We start from the raw sequence: 20,946 nt of genomic DNA on the forward strand, positions 1-20,946 counted from the left end.
CTATTAAGAAAAGACGTGAAGAGAAGTGCACAAAAATCCATCACATGTGAGTTATAGTTCATGTGCCACGCTAAATAAATAAATTGTCATGCTAGGAGTTGAGATAAAATATGCCTGAGTTATGAACCCATGCTAAAATTGAACATCGCAACCCTTCCCAAAGATGATAAAATAAAAAAACATGCCAAGCGACATGCCACGCCAAGCATAAAATCGTATTTCACACACAACCACGCTACAAGCCTAAGTGGGCCCAAGCCACTCAAATGCCCGGGGCTTGCTTCAGCAGGTTGTGGTATGGATGGTAATGAATCAACATCGGGCCCATTGATGGGCCAAGAAATGGAAGGTCTCGGGTTGCTTGTGAGCCTCGAGACTCAAGCCCATTTCTTAGGCCCAAACATGTGGATGAGCACAAGAGAAAAAAAAAATAGCCCAATAGCCCAAGCAAAATGGCCCATTGACACAACCAAAAGCCCAATGTTTAACAAAAATAACCCACTTACTCAAGGAGCCACCTGGGCCCATACAAAACCCCAAAATAAGCCACAAAAAACCTCAGCCCTTTGCTGGAAAATAGAAGCCACGTAGAGAAAGTCTGCAGGATCATTGAACAAAGCTGCTGGGAGGTTCCAGCACATGGAGGGAGCAAGTTTCAAAGCCAAAACATCCAAGGAACCATAGGGTATTAGCAAAGAGAAAAAAGAACCCTTCAAACCAGCATATATATCCCAGCTCCTTTCCTCATCAGACTTAGCCATGGAAAAAAAAGGGAAGAAAACGATAAAAGAGATGGCTGGGAATGGAAGTCTCCCATAGAGACAGCTACGGGAAAAGGAGGCCTTGAGCTCTAAACACTGATCTAGTGCAAATAGGCAGAATGGATTTCATCAAGAAGGGAAAAGTCAAGGAAGGAGATGAGAAAGGAAGGGAAAAGCTTGGCCAAAATGGGTAGAAGCCATTAAGATTTCTTGGGAAGTGATGGTTTCCAGCGGCTATAAAATGAGGTCTCTTCCACCCAACAAAACTCTACAAAAACCAACACCTGGAGAGCAAGCTTTCTCTCTAACTTGCAAAAACCCAGCAATTTCGTACACTGTTCACCCTCTTCTCCATTCCTCTCTTCTGGCAGACAGAGTATATGTCAAGCTGCCGGAAGAGCATTGTTCTTCATTTCTCTCTTCCTAGCCAAATCTCCTACAAATCTCTCCTTTCTCACCTTAACACTTCCCTTTTTCCCCCTAAGAACTAAATTTCCCCTCAGTGCTAAACTCATGTTGATTTTGCTTCCATGCCACATGCCTCTCATGCCAAGCTCAAAAGTTTATCTGTAAGCATGCAAAAATTACCTGTAAGCTGTCATTATTTTGGTTGGTGAAGGTAACCAAAATACTTCCTAAGGCTCCGCTGCCATTTCGAAGTATTTTCGGGGCTTAATTTTCGAATTCAGACAAGGGGGATAATTCCATCAGTCTGCCTTTTACGGTAGCCCAGCCCATTTACAGCTGCCGGAAGAAAAAGTCCCCTACATATATAAAAGAGTCTTCGAGATCACAGCCATGTCTTTTTCGGGAAGGTTGGAGGGGTCACAATGGTCCCACTTAAAACCCAACCTTCTTAGACACCAAGGGTGTCGCCTTGAAGAACTTTCCTAGACACTGTAATATAGGAATTTACTTACTGGAGTTACCAAAAGTTGGCCTATTTTGCGGCATGACATAGGAGATAAGGCTTGGTTGAATTTTAACCCAAAATAAGTTAGCTTGCATGATTGATATGCTTGAGTGACTAGTGATGCTTGATTTTTGACGTGTATATTTAGTATTGGCATGTATGCTTGATGTTAGCATGTATTCTTGGTATTGGCTTGGATGCTTGGCATTGGCGTGTACGCTTGGCATTGGTCTGTGTGCTTGGTATTGGCTAAAGTGACATGGTTTAATATAGCTTTAGAAGATGAAAAATATAGAGGAAGTTGCATAAGGCTTTGAGCATGATAGTGTCTGCGGTAGCTTGAAAGTGGTATAGGTGTTGCCAAATAAACTTTGCAATATAGAGGCCTTAAGTCATTTGGACTAGATCTTAGTTTTGGAGTCCACTCCATTGCCTTCCAGTACTCCGATCTGGAGCTCCTCTTTCAAATTTGGTGGCATGATGGTTCTCTCTTCCAGCAGCATGACTATAGGGCTTATGTTATCTTCCAGGAGCATGTCATACAGCGCATCATTATCTTCCATGTTTTGCTTGGCTTGAATCTTGGTTATTGCAAGCATATTTTGGTTGTTGTGTTGCATAGTGACTTTACTCTTTTTCTTGATAGCTTGCCATGAACTGAGACGTTTTCCTTCTTGAGTAAAGAATAGTAGTAAAGAATAGTGCTTGGATTTCTTGAATAAGGCCTGAGGCTTGATGATGATTGATTATGGAATTGTGGCAATTGAGACATCCCAATGGCCTATTGGTTTGACTCCTAAACTTGGTCATTAGAATTGTCAGGGCATAGAAAGTGCTTGAGGTGCTGGAGCATATCACTTATGACGACTTAGGTATTGTTTGTTACAGCTGTTGTAAGCATGTTTTAGGAACCAAAAGCTTGGGCATGGCTATTGAAGCTTGAGCTTTGCATGTGGTTACAAACTTGGAGGTCATAGTGACATAATTAGAATTTCAAGGAGATTTTTGATCTTTGGATAGTGGTTTTGGTAATAATGGATTTTTAAGCTCATTTGTGGTTTTGGAATTGCTGCTGATGGTGATTGCAATGCATTCCCTTCTTAGCCCCCAAGTGTATCATTATAACAAGATTTGATTAGCATGAGTCGCAAAAACTCTTGCAGTGTGGCCTTCTGAGTATTTGTTTTGGTCATTGCATGACATGATGAACTTAGGATATCTCTTTGTTGCAATGGAGACAATTTGGTATGATAGCATGGCTTCTTCTTTGTGCTTCCGGCAGCTAGAAATGCCAAATTCTCACTTTTATGATGATTGTGTTGCTTGTAAAGCTTGATCTTGTGATATCTGGTTTGGTTTGCTTGAAATGATTGCATCAAGTGAAATCTTGAGTTGCATGGTTTTGGAGATGGATTGTTTCTTCGTGGCAGGATTTCTCTTGAGACCACCTCCTCTACATCCAGTACATAAGAGCATAAAAGAAACAGCCTCTATGTCTTCACACATGTTGGTGGATATGAATATCTTGTCCAATAGCTCAATTTCTTTATCCAAGTAGGAGACAACTGAAACAAGGGGTCCCTTGCTATTGTGATGCCCTGTTGGTTTGACAATTTTGCTTGGTATGTTGTGGCATGTTTTCTATTTGATATTTTGCTCGATTAAACTGCTAGGCCTGTAAATAAAATACTTGGCATGGTTTTGCTTGCCTAATATGTTTTGCATGCACATGTGGGTTAACCCACAAATGAGTGTATTGATATGGAGTGTATTGAAGGAGCTTGTGGGAGTATGGAAAAGCTGCTCTCGGAGATATTAGGAGCTATATGCATTGCCTCCTTGGATTTTTTTTTTTCTATTGGTTTTGGCTTGCTTGTGCAGACATAGGACTGAGGCACTAATCTTGTTTCATGTGGTTGTGGGGCCTAGCCTTGTAAAGAGCATAAGTTGTTTGTTGTTTGGAGGTTTGGGTCCTTTACACTTGACTGATATAATGCTGCATGACCAAAGCATACGATGATTACAAAAATAATATAAGCATTGTAGCTTGGAAATGACTAATATAGTTGACATAAGCATGCTGAGCATGCATTGTTTTAGTACTGAGCATGCATAGTTGGCATCTACATTGCAGTGTGTAACATGGATTGATCAACACAAAGGTGGATCAATATGAAATGATAAGAAGTATAGGATATGTGAATAGTGCATGGAATAAGGCCCTGAGAAATTTTGCTGGAGATGCAAAATTGAAAGGTGGATTAATACATATTAAATATGAATTACTCCACCTGAAGGATGGATCAATCCATTTGAATGATATATTAATCCAGATTAACAAGGCAAATGAATTAAGCTTGGATTGCAAAGATGAAGCTTTAAAATATATATATATATATATATATATATATATATGGTTAAAACTTGGTTAAAGTAATAACCAAAACATGTGATAATGTGTTTTTGAGCAGTGTGTAACTTTTACAAACTTTATGGAGCAGATAATCACATGCTCCACATAAATAATATAACGCATAGCCATAAGTAGGCTAATAGAATAGCATGTGTTAGTCAAAAAGGTGGTGTGACTATTTGGCTCACACACTAAACAAGATAATGATACAATATAATAATGGAAGTGACAAGTAAAATAATGGTAGTGGAAATAATAAGAAAATGATGCAAGCTGGTGCACCATATAATGCATCAGACTATAATAATAACAACTAATCAATCAATCCTTTTGACTTGGGCAGACCAACTCATGTGCTTTTGTCTATGCTTAAGACAATTCAATGAAGCATGAATTTTATGAATATATTAAAACAATAAACAAATATATATGCTATATTGAGATTAATGAGACAAAAATCTTATCTTGGTGAAGCCATTCACAGATATGAGGCTGAAAGCATTGAGCAAGTGTTCCTTCTAACTTTCTCATTGTATTTACACAACTCTTAGAGAGGTGAGGGCTACTATGAAGGTGATTTATGGCGATGGCCAGATTTGCTGATGATGTTTCACGATGGAGAGGTGAACGGCAGGGCTAGCCTCAGTCTGTGAATGGATGTTGAGCTCAACCTTCTTCTGGTCAAGTTTTTATTTCTCTTCTCTGCTTTGTATGCTCTGCTTCTCTCAAGTTTGAAAACTTTTTCTTTGATTTTGCATTAAATTTGCTTGGCATGAAGCCCCCAGGACATTTGGATTTGGGGACGGTTGTGGAGTTTTCTTTACTGTCTCCGGAACCTCAGTGGCACGAATGCTCGATTTGCCTCAATCCCAAGGGTCATTTCACAAGATTTCATTTAGCTTGAGAAAATAGATCTAAGAAACAGAGAAAGAGATAATGTTACCAACATTTCTTTTGAGTTGTTCTACAAAGCATATGGCTAAGAAAAAAGAAACAAAGGAGGAAACACTCTTATCTTTGGTATATTGTATCGACGTGACTGAAATCTTGTGTGGGGAAGCCTCTGTAAGAATAATAGCCTAGTCCCCAGCAGAGTTGCCATTTATGTTAGGGTCTTTTTCGTTCGAAGGCTCATCCAAGAAGCTCATGTTCGAGACTTAAAGGTTGGAGGAGACTTGGATGATGCCTTAAGCAAGGAGATAGACCAAGTGAGCTGCTCTCCGTTCACTAACGAGATCGAGCAAGTGGCCCCGCCAAGGTGATTCACAACCCCATTTTCACGCCACTCAAAGGGGATTTCGATCCCAAGAGCCATACGAAGCATTTCAGAAGTGTCATAATTCACTACAAGTCCGAGGATGCGATGATGTGTAAGGTATTTGCAATCACCATACGAGGGGCAGCTCAAGACTGGTGCCATACCTTGCCATCTAGGTTAATCAACAGCTTCAGAAAGCTAGCACTCGTCTTCACAAAATAGTACACCTCTTACCGGATAAGCAAGAAGCATGATGAGTCTCTCCATCAGGAGATTCAAGAGATTCAGGTCAGAAAAAGCTAACATTGTGGGATGCGATGATCGAATCGCATCCTTTGCAGAAGGGCTTGTTAGCCGAGCACTATCTGTACTGTGAATCGACCATAGCTCCTAACCATACTCTAGCAAAGGTCTTCGCTACTGCGAAACGCTATGCGCTTTGGGATGACGCTCGGATCGCCACCAAAAATTCTACCAAGCAAGCCTACTAGCCACCCAGGGAAGAAGGTCAGAGGGGTTGATAGAGCCAGCAGCAGGAACCATGAAGGAAAACGCAAGTCACAACCCTAAGGGAGCACCCCAACATATGAGAGCTACACTAAATTCTTCATCCTGATACATCAAATCTTGGCCCAAGTGAAAGACAAGTCTTGGCTGAAGAGACCACCACCCTTGAAAGGAGATCCAACTAAGAGGGATACCAACAGGTACTGTGCCTTCCATGGAACACTTGGGCATCATCAATATCCAAATTGCACAGGCTGTGATTGACCGATTTCATGTGGACGAGGGCTGCACAACTAACATCTTGCAACTTTTAGTTGTCCAACAGATGGGCATGGAGACTAAGATCAACAAGTCAGTCACGTCACTGACAGGTTTCCACGGGGCAACCACGGTCATTGTGGGAACAATAGAGCTCAATGTTTTTTTCTACACCGGTGATCAGTTCACAAACATTTATGATCATAGACGAAGTTTCCCCTACAATAGCATCTTGGGCAGGCCATGGATTGGCAAGATTAATGACATCACTTCCGCCACACACCAGAAGATGCGCTACCCAATCTCTAGGGTGGTGTTAGATAGATCAATAGCGACCAGACGATGGCGAGAAGATGCTCAACCCCAGGGATGAAGAAAGGCAGACCCAGTTCATCTCTGTAAATCAAGCAGATTAGAAGGGAGCAGAACAAGCAGGGGAGGAAGCAGATCTTGTTCCTGACATTCGAGCAAACAAGAAGGGAAAGGAAACAGTCATTCCCAAATAGCAATCAAAGAGCCAGGACCAAGGTTGGGGAATTCGTCTAGAGGCCTCTCCTTAAGAAGGATGGTGGCCAGAATAGGACATTGAGCTAGTACCCATTGATCCTGACAAGCCAAAAAGAAAAGCACGGATTGGCTCGCTCTTAAGCCTAGAAGAGAAGTTGGAACTAACTCCTTTTCTCAAGAATAACAAAGACTTGTTAGCATGGTCACCATCTGACATGCTTGAAATTGACCCGCAGATCATCTGTCATAGGCTACATGTCAACCTAGCCAGCAAGCTAGTAAAGCATAAGAGACGCAACTTCACTCCTAAGCGAATTGCCATCATTGAAGTCGAGATTGACAAGCTTCTAGCTGCCTGCTTCATCAAGAAGTCTCATATTTTGAATGGCTGGCTAACATTGTTCTAGTAGAAAAGAAAGATCAATGCAAGTGGAGAGTTTGCGTCGACTACACCGACCTCAACAAGGCATGCCCAAAGGACAACTTTCTACTACCGAGAGAATTGATCAGCTCATAGATACAACTTCTGGTAACCAGCTGCTCAACTTTATGGACACCTCCTCTGGCTACAATCAAATCTTGATGCATAAAGACGATAAAGCAAAGACCTCCTTCATAATCGAAAAAAGTACCTACTGCTACAAAGTCATACCCTTTGGGCTAAAAAACGCCGGAGCAACCTACCAAAGGCTCATGAACAAGATTTTCAGGGAGCACATCGACAAGACTATAGGGGTCTACGTAGATGACATGCTAGTCAAAGCTCCCCAGCAAGCAAATCACATCAAGAACCTTGTCGAAGCCTTCGTCATGCTCAAAAAATACCGCTTGAAGTTAAATTTGAGCAAGTCACATTTAAAGTCTCATCCGGCCAATTTTGGGACACTTAGTCACCCAAAGAGGCATCGAAGCACAACCTAATCAAATGAAGGCCATCTTCAACATGAAGCTGCCTACCACAATGAAAAAGATACAAAGTCTTACGGGTAGACCACCCACTCTCAATAGATTTCTTTCAAGATCCACCGAAAAGTGCAAGCCATTCTTCAATGCCTTGAAGAAGGGACAAGGAGACAAGTGGGATAAAGAGTGCGAAGCATCCTTCCAAGACTTGAAGGCTTACCTCACTTCACCTCTCATCCCTAGTTTTAAGTATGCATCTAGTATTGTTGTTATATTACTGTCTTGCTAAACAGATGATCATACTATGATCACTATGTTATCCCTAGTTTTAAGTATGCGTCTAGTCCAAAACAGGGAAAACTGTTGTTATATTACTGTCTTGCTAAACAGATGATCATACTACGAACATTATGTTATGGATAGGTTGTTGTCACGATAATTACGGGGAATCTCTTATTTATGCTCTTATGGTCTTTATGGTTGATCTTTATGCAGAAACATGTTCAATGCCTGATATCTAGTATTTATACTAGCCATGTGACTCTTGAGATTTCAATAATAAAAAACAAATTCCACGACAATTGAATTTGATTCTTTGAGCAACCATTTTTTGGTTGAAATGGTACATACCAACTAATATGTCTTTTGGCTGATTGGTACATTACTCTGACTTGATTAAATGCATTATTCTTGCAACAGGCATAATTTTTGGTGGTGCCCTTTGAGAAACTGGTGTTCACACTCTGAGATTTTGAATGGATGACTTCTGCTCTTATACTTCCTGTTGTTAATAGAGCAATATATTAGAAACCAATTCTAAATATTTTCCTACTCTTTCTTCTTCTCTACAATCATACAATTTCCTTAGAGTAATTTCTAAGAGAATTCTTTGAGTTTTTGCTATTCGCATATTCCAGACTGTTGTATCTTCGAAGTGGTTCTCCGATAATCCATTAGCAAACTCACTAACACTATAAGGAAACAATTCAAATCTTACCTCAAATTCTTCCTTCATATTTCAGTTTTTACTTGACAAGGCCATGCTGCGAGTTTGGTATCAGAGCATGTTTAACACTATAATAGGATACTTGGAATAATAAAGTACCTATTTATACATCTTCTCGATAATACGACTTAATCCTGATGTTGTTTTTACTATGAAACACTTACAAGCATACCTTTCTTATTTGTATGGTTCGATCTTGGTGGATGCCCGTTAGAATTAGAGAAAGTCTAAGATTGCTTAGAAGATACAAAATTGAACATGAAGCATAAGTTAGAAATTTACAAGAGTTATGAAAATACTGATATAGAGGAAGCAGAATTCTACTAGTGTAGGAGATAATCAGAATAGTAATAAAGTTGGAACAAGGAAAAAAACCTTCATTTAGGCTCAGGAAGATCGCTAATTTCAGCTTTCAAGAGCTCGGAGAGAATTTGTTCAACATCATCGTCAAAGGTGTATTCGACCACTTTCCTCTCCTTTTAACTGTGAGCCGTTTCAGTCATTTCTTTTCCTTGCCATTACTAAATTTTTGTCAATTTTATCGAATGTAGCCATAGACTCTTCTTTCGCTTCATCCTTGGAGTTCTTGTTCTGCGAGAACTTGTCGTTCAACATTACATGCCTTTGAGACTAGCATGTCAAATGTGTGTGGCCTTGGAGTGCTCACTACTTATATCTCAGGTAGGAGATTACTGGGGCACATATATACTGTGAATTGCTTGGTTAATTTTTTCCATGCATTGGAGGTTAAAGTTCATCCATCCTGCGATGAATTCGTTTACGCTTTCATTTGGTTTTGACTCCTTTTTGAAGCTTACAAATTGTGCTAGAAATGCCCTTACATGCCTTTCCACGTAATGATGGATCTGAGTGCCGATATGGTATACCCAGTAAGGACTGATTATTCAAGAAATTGAACCATTTTAAAAGTAAAGACTGATTCTTTAATATTGCTGCTATTTCTATTTCTACCACATTGCTATCTATTGCTATTTCTACCACATTGCCAAATACTGCTATATCTACTCTAATACAGCTAAGTCCCACATTGCTATCCACCCTATTACATCTAAGTCCCACGTACATTTGTGGAGCCCAAATGGTCCGCAAAGTGGTCAATAAATGTATTACATATAATAAATTTTTTTCAGTAATTAAAGGTGCACGCTACCTTGATAGCCCAGGTGAGCAAGTCGCCAATTCATATCAACCCTCCATTCAGTTTTTACTGAAGATTAATCATATCTGAACATTTCAAAATGCATGCTCAGACGTCACAAATATGTACATCAATAATCAAACGACAGGATCAAGTAGATGAACCTAAATCTTAGAATATCCCCTGAAACCTAATACATTATCAGTTTTTCCTTTTTCACAACTACTAAGGTTACTTAAACGCCCATAGGTTCAAAGAAGGAAAACACCTTCATGCCATGATATTCCTTTGTTGTCAAAAGTCAAATTTCATTTCTATAAGCAGGTCCCGATTTAAACTCCAATCGGACCCTGAGATTTATGACTCAGGTGAAACCCTATTCCAGTCCGCATCAACTTAACAAAAAACAGTCCAAAGTGAAAAGTCGGACAGGGTGCTTGGGGAAGCATGTTCGAGGAAGATAACTGAAAAGCCAGAAAGGGCCATTGTGCAAAGTGAATTCCCCAAAACACTAAAAATCAGGTTTTTCAAGTAAATGAACAAAAACATTAAGCCAAATATACCATCCAAGGTCACCTAGAAAAGACAACTCATCTACATTCCAATAACTGAGAAGTTTTTCTGATGTCTCAAAACAACCAGGTCGGCGCTCTGATAAGAGGCCTACTAGACAATTCAAAATATACACAAGAATGGTAAATAGCAATAATACAAAATAAAAACATCAATCCAGTCTTCACATAAGCACTACTCAAAAGTAACTATAGTGAGTATGTTTCAGCTAAAACCCTAGATAAACTTCACCAAAATAAAACTAACGAGTTCCTAAAATACAAACCTTGTATAGGTCCCTGATAACATTTACTTCATGTCGACGCATTACTACCATGCGAGCTTCAAACAATCTTTATTTTCAGATATATGAAACTTCATGGGAAGGCATTATACCAGATTCAGAGACAGGCGCATGCTACCATAAACTAGAGAAAGCGTGGACCTGTCTTTGGCACTTCCAGTTCACTCTTGGCTTTTATAGGGCATCTGCAAGCGGCAACGTAAGTTATGAATAAATCTAATACCATACAGGATCTGATCATTCTAAAAGCTGCATTTGACCGGATCAGCAAATCCAAACAGATTAACTTGGAACCAATCAATCATTCAGTTTGATGAACCGACTCGACTGTAACAAAATACTGGAAGTGATGAACCACCCAGGAGACATTTATTTATGGCGAAGGACGAAAAGATCACATTGGACAGAGCATGAAAAAAGAGAAGATATTCAAACAGGGTTGGCAGCCAAAATAAAAAGAGACATTGTTGAAATTGGATATTCAGGTGTTAAGTTGGAAAATCCAGATCATAGGTTGACACTGCACGTCAAATTACATAGGAACCTTCAAACGCAACTAAAAGCAGAACCCCTACAGCACTCTCTGCATTATTCTTCTTCAGTAAATTTATTCCTCTAAGCACCCCGTTATCTCAAACTGTAAATTCAATTATCACAAGGATTGAAAGAAAATAAAGAAGAAAACTGAAAACAAAAAGAAACCTAGAAATATGGCAGAATTTAAGACCCATCTTATAAACCTCACACATGGGGCATCTTTCTTTGAGATTTACATTTCACAGATTTACAGCTTCAGTTTTATAAGTCTCTTAAGTTTCTTTTTACTTGACTCAAACATGGTTTGTATGATCACAATCAAAAGTCTATCTGCTCAATTAGTCAACCACCACGAAATCATTTCTGGGGGTAACCAGAAAACTACAGACCAATCCTCCTTCCCATGTACAATAAAGAAAGAACTTGATTTGCATGAAAGTTTAGACGTGAGATTGATTCACTCTTAATGTGCATGTTAGTGTCGATGTGAGACCAGCTTACATGGACAATGTTTAAACTGCAGGAGTAGAATTATACCTTGCATTGAAGCTCCGTTATCGTAGACCTCAACAAAGTATCTCCCACAATCAACCTCAATTTTTTCACAAATTCATCACGGATTATCTTTTTTGCCTGAAAAGATATCATCACAATCAAGCACATAAATGTGTCAAGAAAGATTTCAAAGAAAGAAAGTTAAAAAATAAAAGGAGTGAGAAGGGAAAAATCAATATTAATAATACCCTGAATAAGTCATAATGAATATTAATTTGTTCCATATCTTTGCGAGGAACTTCATTTTCAATAGCAGCAAATAACATAGGGAAAGGCATCCAAGGGGATTTAGGGGTTCTTTCAGAAGTAGAACCAGTAGCAGTGGTTTCCCCCTGATATCCCCCAGACTTTGAAACCATTTGACCATTGCTTCCATGAGACTTCCCAGAATCAGAAATTGGCTGATTTTCACTCCCCTATGAGAATACATATGCTAATTGTTTAGTACCGTGGTGAATTAGGACTTCATGGTTAATAAAGGAAAGAAAAAAAGAGAAACAAAACTTTTTATTGCAATATGAATTATTGTCAAGGTGAAAATGTAACTGTTACATGTAAAAAGAGTAGTTCAGTAACAAATAGGGTTGGCAGTCAAAATACAAGGCACTTGCAGTGTATAAATTATTCTTCGTACATCCAGAAGCACCCCATGCACTTCTCTAGATGTTCAAAAGACAAATATAAGACTTCATATAATCCATCACACTAGTGCAAGTTCACCAGTGTTTGAATGACAATAATGGTCACTGAACATAGCAACAATTACATCTGCAAAAATATGACATACTATAATGAAAAGATCTGATCTCTAATGGCCCCTAATGCTCAAACCTTCATTGTTAATCATATGTGCACTAAATCTAAGCCGAGTGCATTTCATAATCAAATTTAATTCCCACATGTACCACATATTGCATAGTCAATATTGATCTTCAGGGTAGATGGTTATGTAAAAGCAAATGAATTACCTTCACTGCAACCAAAATAATGCATGCCAAAAATGCAAGCCATACTATTTACTATAGTGGAATTTTAATTCCAAAGCAAAACCGGGAAAGCCTACCAAATTCCTCATAACTTCAGTTCAATTTATATAACAGCTAGAAAATAAGGCCTAAGCATCCCCACAGATTAGAACTTAGATCCCAAACATAAAAATCAAACTTCCAGGTTGCCGCCGCATGGATTGGATGAACGTGAGTCACACTTCTAGAATTATAATATGTGAAACACTAAATGTAAGATTATAAAACAACAATGAGCATTTCAGCATATAATTGATTGAATAAAATACAAAGATCATAATGTCACACCCAAGAAGAAACAGAAAATATTCAAATCTTTAGCACGTACTGTATCAACTGCTGACGATTCCAATTGCATCAAGCCCTGAGGTCCATGGCAAGATGTCGCAACCCCAGAAACACCAAGCTTATTCTCAGTCCCAACCAGATGCCCTGTAAAAACATCAATTACCAGTTCTAAAGTACTAAAAAAAAGTTTCATAAAATGAAACCATGGTATTCATACAGCATTTGCAGAAGATACAGCCAGCTGTCTCATTGATTCAGTAGTTGGAAGGTGATTCATGATTCATCTCTGGGATTTAGTCACAAATCCCAACCATGAGTTGATGTCTATCAACAATGGATGAAGCCCTGTTTGCTTAACTAACTCCTAAACATTTTCCGTCCACATTGAAATAGAAATTGGGATGATATGAACTAGTTTGTTGCTGAGTCGTACAATTAGTAGCATATACAAGGACACATAGGTTCTTATTAAAGATTAGCAAAAAAAAACAGGAAGCTTTGAGGAGTAGAGTATCACCTTCACTCTTCGATGAGACCTTGAAACTTACAACAAATTCTGGGTATATGTGTGTATTCATGTTCATATTCCAGACAATGTAATGTTTTGGATCCTGAAGATCATCCACTCCACTATCAAAGTCCTTGCTACCAGGATGGAATTGTTTACTTCCAGGGGGAAGTAACTCCATATTTCCCACTATGACACGACAGAATAACATGTGTCGTGCCCCGTTTTCGTCAACATCACAATAACTTGCACTGTTAACAAATGAAAAGTTCATTCCTTCTCGGATAAGCATGCTAATAAGAGTAACCAAAAGTAAAACCAACCATAAGGACAATAAATCAAACTATCAGAAAAGAAATTTTCTGAGCAACCAATATCAATAACTTCTCATGAAGCCAGCAGTGCCATATAATCATAACAATTCAATTCAAAAATTAGCAATGCCCTCAAGTCAATTAATACATTTATCATAGAGGAACATCCCACAAGGTGTAGCTAGATCTACCAAAGCATTAGATGATTAACAGTGTGAATAGCATCTCCATTACTTCACATTAATCATGTCCAGCCCTTACTACCATCCATTACAGTGCAGAAAATGTCACCAACAGTTATTTACCATATTGCACAAAAGAAGCCAGCTAAGCCAGGCACCTCAAGGCACATTAAAAATCATCCGTAGTTATTCCCTATGTCATCTTATTTGACAAAGCATTTTTATATATGACAGGAAGTAGCTAACCCCAACCCAGGAAGACTAACTCCTTTCAGATATCTCATCATTCATATTGAGGTTATAAACATAATTCACACATGTAAAACAAAAATTGTAAAGGACAGAAAAAAAAAAAAAAAAAACCCCACTAACCAGGTGTTAGAGAAGCTAGCTGCTGCGAGATGAACACCAGTGCCATATATGGACTTGTTTGTCGCTAGTCCACAATGACCAAGCCCATACATCATTAAAGTCGAAAGCTCTCCCTTTGAAGAAGCAAGCCAAGCATATCGTACATTTGCATCGCCACGAAATGCTTTAGTAATTTCTACCTGCTTCTGAAAAAGTTCCAAACGAGCTTGCATCAGATTACTTGAGCATTGGTATATATCAAGTACTTCTACACCATCAAAGGTGCTCACTCCTTTCAGAAATATATTTTGCACCGTATCACAATCCAACTTTCCATTTTCAGTGTCAGTTGCTCTAGTTAAATTCTTCTTCATCTCTTCATTGCCCTCAACATCTTCTTCAATTTTTAGACCATGTTTCCTGTTGCAACTATTTTCCACTTCCATACCAGCACAATTATTGGCAGGTATGTGATCAATCTGAATTTTCTTTACAAAACCATTTGACTCCCCACTACATTCATTCAACCCAGATTGACCCACTCCATTTATTTCAATTTCCAGGTGCAGTTTAATCTCATGCCCACAATGATCTTCAACCCAGGGTTCCAGATCTTTCACACCTTCAGGTAGGCAGTTCCAACTTGGCTCATCATCCTCCTCAGCATAAATTTCAGGAAAGAAACAACTACCAGTTTCATCAATCCAAGCAATAGGTTGCTGTAGGCCAGTCTTCAAGTCCAAACGGAACATATGCAAAAAATCTAACAAATAATGTTCACCTTGTGATTTGATGTTCATAGCTGCCTTCTTCACCTGTAGATCTTTCCTAACCAAGTCAACAAGATCCCGAGGAAAATCAGTCCATTCACCATTCTGATAAAACATCAGACGCTGTGGCACACTGCTCCTTGCAAAATTTGAATAAGATGCAAGCAAGGATCGTCTAAAACGAGGTCCACAGCTCATGAGCTTGCTTTTGCTTCCATACAATTTCCTTCGCTTGCCAAGCTTATTCAAGTTCGGCCTCTGTGGTAATGCTCTGTGGGTAGCTCCAGGAAAATTTGCAGCATACCGAGTTGCCCGCTTTCTCTTTAAGTCGAGCTTAACTCTACGACCATTATCCAATGCCTTTGCGATCTTTGCGTCCATTTCTGTCTACTAGACCAATAACTATCCGCAAGTCTGAATCCAAAAGCTCGAAAGCAAAATTAACACAGAACTCTAGCTCGAACCATTGTTAGAAGCTGAGCCATCGAAGCTAATTTTCAAATCCTTCCTGGGTGAGAGAAAACATTAAGAATATATGATTACACACATGTAATCAAGTTTACAAATAAACTCTGACATAATAGATGAACAAAGTTAAATGACCACAAACCATAGCATGCATCATTATGATACCAAATCATTTAAAACATATACAACTGATATATAACTTAAGTATGTCAAAGTTCGCTCCATAATTGAGTAGATTAGCATTCTTGTAATTAAAGAACTTCTACAAAATAAGGAGGAACAAGACTGAAAAAGTAGTCATGGTACAGTAACTGTAAAATCAGCATCGCATGTTGGGTGTTCAAGAGTGATGAGAAGGAAGAAGCATTTAGAAGATTATTAGTCTCATCCTTAAAGGAGATACAACCTAGGAAGACAATCAAGTCATTGACATTCCTCATACCTCATAATTTGTGAAAAAAAATTACAAATTCATAGCAATTTCTAAAGATTACAAAGAGAAGAAAACCAACCTTGTACCTAAAAGCAGGTTGACTTATAGAGATGACTTTAACACAAAGTTATTAAAAAAAATTAAAAATAACCAGTGAGAGAAATTCAGAAGGGGGGGGGGAAAAAAAAACCATGTCAAAAGCACTACCAATCCGCTGTTCGTTAATAGAGGAAGCTCTCATTGTCATCTCGTGCCAGATGTAACAAAGGATTCATCCTTTTTCCTTCACACAGGAGCACCTAGTGCTCCTCAAAGAGAATTTTCCTTTCAGGGTCAAGCACATAAAAAAGGGCTGGCCCACCAAAAGCCCGGTTGTTTCACGAACGAAGTTCAGAATCAATAAGGGTTCGTAGAACGAAGGGGAGAACAACTGGGGCACAGCCCAACTTTTTTGTTCATAACGAGAGAGAAAATGGTGTTCTTCACGAAGTTCAAGACAAAGGAATACAAACGGGCCCAATATAAAGTTTTGGGTAAATCAATATCAACTACAAAGACTGAAACTGGTTTAAAAAAACCTATAAACAAATTCCGGTCAGCAGACAACAAAGAGCGAACATCCAAAACCAAAAACCATATATGTATATTGGAGCAGACAGTAAGGCTTCAAAAGCCGACACAAGGCCTAAGAACAAAATTTTTGTTGTGCTTCGCATGCTAGTAGTCATTCTCCCGAAAAGTGGATTTGATTTGAACCCAATTCAATCAAGTCAAAATACAATGAACACATATCTGGAAAGGTAGCGTTGATGTGATTAACTTCGAAGTTTTCATTAAGACAACAAGTTGTCCAGTGGTCTAGCTAGTGGAATGCTAGCTGAACATCAAATTGACATCATAAGAAGTCTTTACAAACCGGAGAAAGACGTTACAACCATCATCGCTGGGTGGCCCAAGCCCAAAATTTCAAATACTGCGGATACAACAAAATTGCTGTTGAAATTTCGGTAAAATGGTTTCCAGACTTTATCTAATATTCGGGAGAAAATTCGGTTCTTTAGACTCTTTCGGTATAATTTTGGTGTTTTGGTGAAATTTTGTTCATGTCATACCCACCAGTGGATACTCAGGATTCAAAGAAGAAGTTAAAAGTAGCTTTCTACATCTGATATGTTAGAAGAAGATCGAATGAAAGAAATAGAAGGAATCAGAAGGATAACAAAGACAACAGACTGTCAAGTACCTGATTTTTTTGGCATGCTTCAACACGGAGAAAGAACCAAAACCCACATGACATGCTAGATAAATTCTACCCCACTTTAGAAAAGGGTTGCTAAATTGGGTTTGGGTAAAAGTACCCTTGTTGGGTTTTGTTACAATTGTTAACTTAGGCCGTGCTAAAAAAAATAGCTCATATCTTAAATATCCCATGTTAAGCTCATCCAAAAAATAACAATCAGTAATACTAATACTGCAAATTAAATGATAAAGCCCATATTATTTTCAAATATTCTCAGAAGATGCAGTCAATCTTAATTAATAAAACTAATTTGTTAGTTCAACAACTGATATGAAAGTTATAATAAATTCTACATAGATCTGTTACTAAAAACAGGGAAACTAATAAACAGGAAGAAAACCATTGACAAAAATCTGCTCCAAAGACTCAATCCAACCATAAAGATGAGATTAAATTATGTGATTTCTTCTTCCATCTCTTTCGTCAATAAGCCTAAAAGGGTTTGACAATTATGTCCTCAAGGGCGTTCGTGAGGCGTTTGTGAGGCAAGCATCGGGGCAATAAAGTTTTGCATCATCCAATCACAAATAATAAAATAGAGCGTTCTCAAAGGCATTTGTGAGGTGAGCATCGAGGCAGGGCAAGCCGTCGACCAATCGTCTTAGGCATGCTGTTTTTTTAGAGAAAGTCACAAAAAGCATAAGGCACAAGTTATTTTTCAGAGGCAGCATAAGGAACATGCTGTTTTCAGAGGCAGTGATGGGTATACTATGAAAAAGTTTTGAGATCCTCGAGAGGAAGGAGATTTAAAGACATGTGGCAAAGATTGTTGTTTTCGCATTAAGTCTTTTCCTTTAATGAAATGGTGTGTTTCATTATTTCATATTTCATGTGGTTGTTAGTGTACATGTCACAGCCCATGGTTTTACTTTTTTAGACATGGTATGTGGGCTTATGGCACTTCCCTTCAAACCCAGTGACATGAGGCCCAACAAGTATTTTTTTTACTCCTAAGAGACATAAAAACCTAATAGTAAATTAAATAAGAGTTGTAATACACTAATACTATGCAAAATAAGAGCTAATACTTACAGATTAATAATAAATGTCAAAAGAAAATAATCACCAAATGTATAATATACACTTAAATAGCTTCTATATTATTCTTTAAATTATAATCATAGATGTCTTGATAAGCTTACGACTCAAAGGCTTACGCCTAGCGAAACCATAAACATTTCACTTTTTAAAACGTTGATAAAATGTGATATGACAACCATGTAGTTTGTATTTTGAATAGAAGTTCATGTGGCAGTGCTAAGGTAAACCCTTGGTCCATGTGCGAGATGAGGATCAAAGTGTTGAATCCCCTCTCCCTCCACAAAAATAATCGATAATTCATCAATGATTACCATCTCAGAGCATGTCATCCTACATGTCTCTACTAAAACCGAAAGCCTCCAAATGATTACTACCAAAGGACGGACTCCTTTTACTGAAATGTAAGGATCTTTCGTTATTCCTCCAATACTTCTTACATTGATTGTTAAGATGGTTTCATGCCTGGAGAGTTACATGCAAAGTTGCCTTACGATAAGTACATGTGACCCTCAGGGTTTTAGAGCAGCTGGAGAAGGATCGAGATCAACAAAAGTTGTCGTTGTGATTGTTCTTCTTCCATTATAGAAGAGTCTCAAACAATCTAATTTTAAAAGCTATCCACAAATTTTAAACATGCCACAAACAAAGATACAACATCAAACAAATCAAAGCAGATTCAGCATAGATTCAACATAAACATCAGCCCACCGCCCACAATCAAGCATCAAATTCAATTAATTAAAAGTAGTAATAATCAGCGTACAATCAAAATTCAAAGTTCAAACAGGTCAAACAGATAATAAACAAACTGTAATCACGAAACCAATCGCACAGGAGACCAAATTTCAACAACAGATCAAGCAAAAGAAAGCAACAGTTACCTCAATCCTCAAAAGAAAAGCCCCGTAACCCACGGTGCAATCAAGTCTGAGGAAGGAAAAAAAAAATTGGTTGATATTAGCCTTCAATAAAAATTAAAAGGTATAATTTGTAAACCAAAAAATCAAATTAAAAATAAAAATCCGGTTTACCCTCTTACACTCAAAGATCGGCTTGCTAATCGCCTCAAATGCTTCAATTGCTTCCATTGCTTCACAGCCTTCAACAGTAATTTGTAAGACAGAAATAGGGTTAGGAGAAACCGATCGGGATCAAAATTAAGGATTTGGGGAAGATGAGAAGCAAAGCAGCGCAACTGAAAGAGAAAAGGAGAGAGAGGAGGTAGGGCAAAACCGTAAATTATTTACACAGTCGAAAGCTGAAGCGAAGGGATGAAGAAAGACCGACTCTGAGTGATTCTGAAGGAGAAGACGAAGAGGAAACGGCGTCGTCGTGATGGAGGAACGGCCGCAGTGCGACGGTGCTAGGGTTTCGGATGGGCGAAGGATAAAGACAGAGCAGGCGCTACTTTGACATGTAAAATGCGGATGGGAGGGGTTGCGTGGAGGGGATGAAGACCTAGAAGGTTCTGATCGGGTGTTGTCGGCGTACAATAAGAGTCACCAAGACTATGACACGTGCCATAGACAATGAAAGTAATTCATTAATTATATAATAATATGCCTGCTTCATGTCTGTTCAAATGTAAAAATCCCCTTTCACGGGTCAAAAGCCTTGGCCGCTAATTTCCCAAAAAACTGAACCTAGAGAGAAGTGTTGAAAAATTGAATTCTTTTACAAATTAAATATTTTAATTGAATGAAAATGGTGTGTGATTGGTTGTGCATGTTCATGAATAATAGGTTGTATCTGTTCAAAGAGAAACCATACAGCTTTTGTCTTTGAAGATGTGCAAGTTTTGACTCTTCACGAATAGACACAATTTTTTCTGAACAGTCGCTTATGTTGTAGCCAAATTCCTCCTATACGAATTAAATGAAGAACTTCACTCTACTTTAATTATTCTTCAAAAATTACCTGCAAAATAATAACAATCAATTAGATAAACACTAGTGTGATGTTAGCCAAAGGCTCTCTGATGTTTATGTCAGAAAAATTATTTCAAGGATATGTGTTTTTCATGAACATTGCAAGAGAATTTTCTCATAAAGAGAGAATAATAATTGATTCTTAGATCAAGATTTGATTATTGATTACTCTTTTTGTGTATTATTCTTGGCTATAAATATGGGAAGTATCGTGTAGCCATTCTTTGAATTATCAAAAGAGAATAATGAAGATTTAATTAACATAATTAATGTGACCAAGAGCAGTCTTGACCTTGATATTAAAGTGGTCATGAAATTATTTGCTCCCACAAATACTCTCTAGCTTCTGCATGTCATGTGTGGTGCATGTAAGACATGAAAAAATTGAACTTGCTGTACTCTTTGAATTCCAATTATTGTTGAACTCCTCATGTTGGACTCCTCATAAAAATCTTTGAATTCCAATTGTTGCTGGACTCCTCATAAAGAAATGATGTGGTTAATCTCCTTGATCAAGAATACTCAAGGGATTAAAACCCTAATCACTCCCCTTGTGCCGCACCCCTTATTTATGTCTCCCTTATTTGACTTGCTGCAAGGACCATAAACAAAGGGAGAGGCTATGCACGTTGAGGAGACGGTGAGAAAGAGAAAGAAAACCAATCGCATTCCCCTTGTAAGTTGTGGTCTGATCTGACAGAACCC

At 38.3% G+C, this 20,946-nt stretch overlaps 1 protein-coding gene across 5 annotated transcripts; it reads right to left on the reverse strand.

Annotated features, from left to right (window-relative positions):
- Window positions 1-10,233: 10,233 nt before the first annotated feature.
- LOC117619676 (inactive poly [ADP-ribose] polymerase RCD1-like) lies at window positions 10,234-19,746 on the reverse strand. 5 transcript variants are annotated; one of them, XM_034349682.1, is made up of 9 exons: window positions 19,561-19,746; window positions 19,353-19,412; window positions 19,195-19,240; window positions 14,323-15,579; window positions 13,464-13,705; window positions 12,987-13,090; window positions 11,822-12,049; window positions 11,616-11,711; window positions 10,234-10,726 (listed from the first exon to the last, which is right to left on the reverse strand). In XM_034349682.1, the coding sequence occupies exons 4-9, from the start codon at window positions 15,450-15,452 to the stop codon at window positions 10,703-10,705; spliced, it is 1,824 nt and encodes a 607-aa protein (XP_034205573.1). In that variant the 5' UTR covers window positions 15,453-15,579; window positions 19,195-19,240; window positions 19,353-19,412; window positions 19,561-19,746; the 3' UTR covers window positions 10,234-10,702. The 5 variants fall into 5 exon arrangements, with proteins under 5 accessions (XP_034205573.1, XP_034205570.1, XP_034205572.1 ...); XM_034349679.1 differs by having other exon boundaries at window positions 19,547-19,746; XM_034349681.1 differs by having other exon boundaries at window positions 19,345-19,412; window positions 19,561-19,740.
- Between the last annotated feature and the right edge of the window lie 1,200 nt (window positions 19,747-20,946).

Source organism: Prunus dulcis, chromosome 2, assembly GCF_902201215.1.
Source record: "Prunus dulcis chromosome 2, ALMONDv2, whole genome shotgun sequence".
NCBI lineage: Eukaryota > Viridiplantae > Streptophyta > Magnoliopsida > Rosales > Rosaceae > Prunus > Prunus dulcis.

Excerpts from the sequence above, each read along its gene's own strand:
- LOC117619676 (XM_034349682.1), bottom strand. The coding sequence starts at position 15,452 with ATGGACGCAAAGATCGCAAAGGCATTGGATAATGGTCGTAGAGTTAAG. Across the intron at positions 13,706-14,322 it reads GCTAGCTTCTCTAACACCTG|TGCAAGTTATTGTGATGTTG; the intron begins GTTAGTGGGGTT and ends ATTTGTTAACAG. Across the intron at positions 11,712-11,821 it reads TTCATTATGACTTATTCAGG|GCAAAAAAGATAATCCGTGA; the intron begins GTATTATTAATA and ends ATATCTTTTCAG.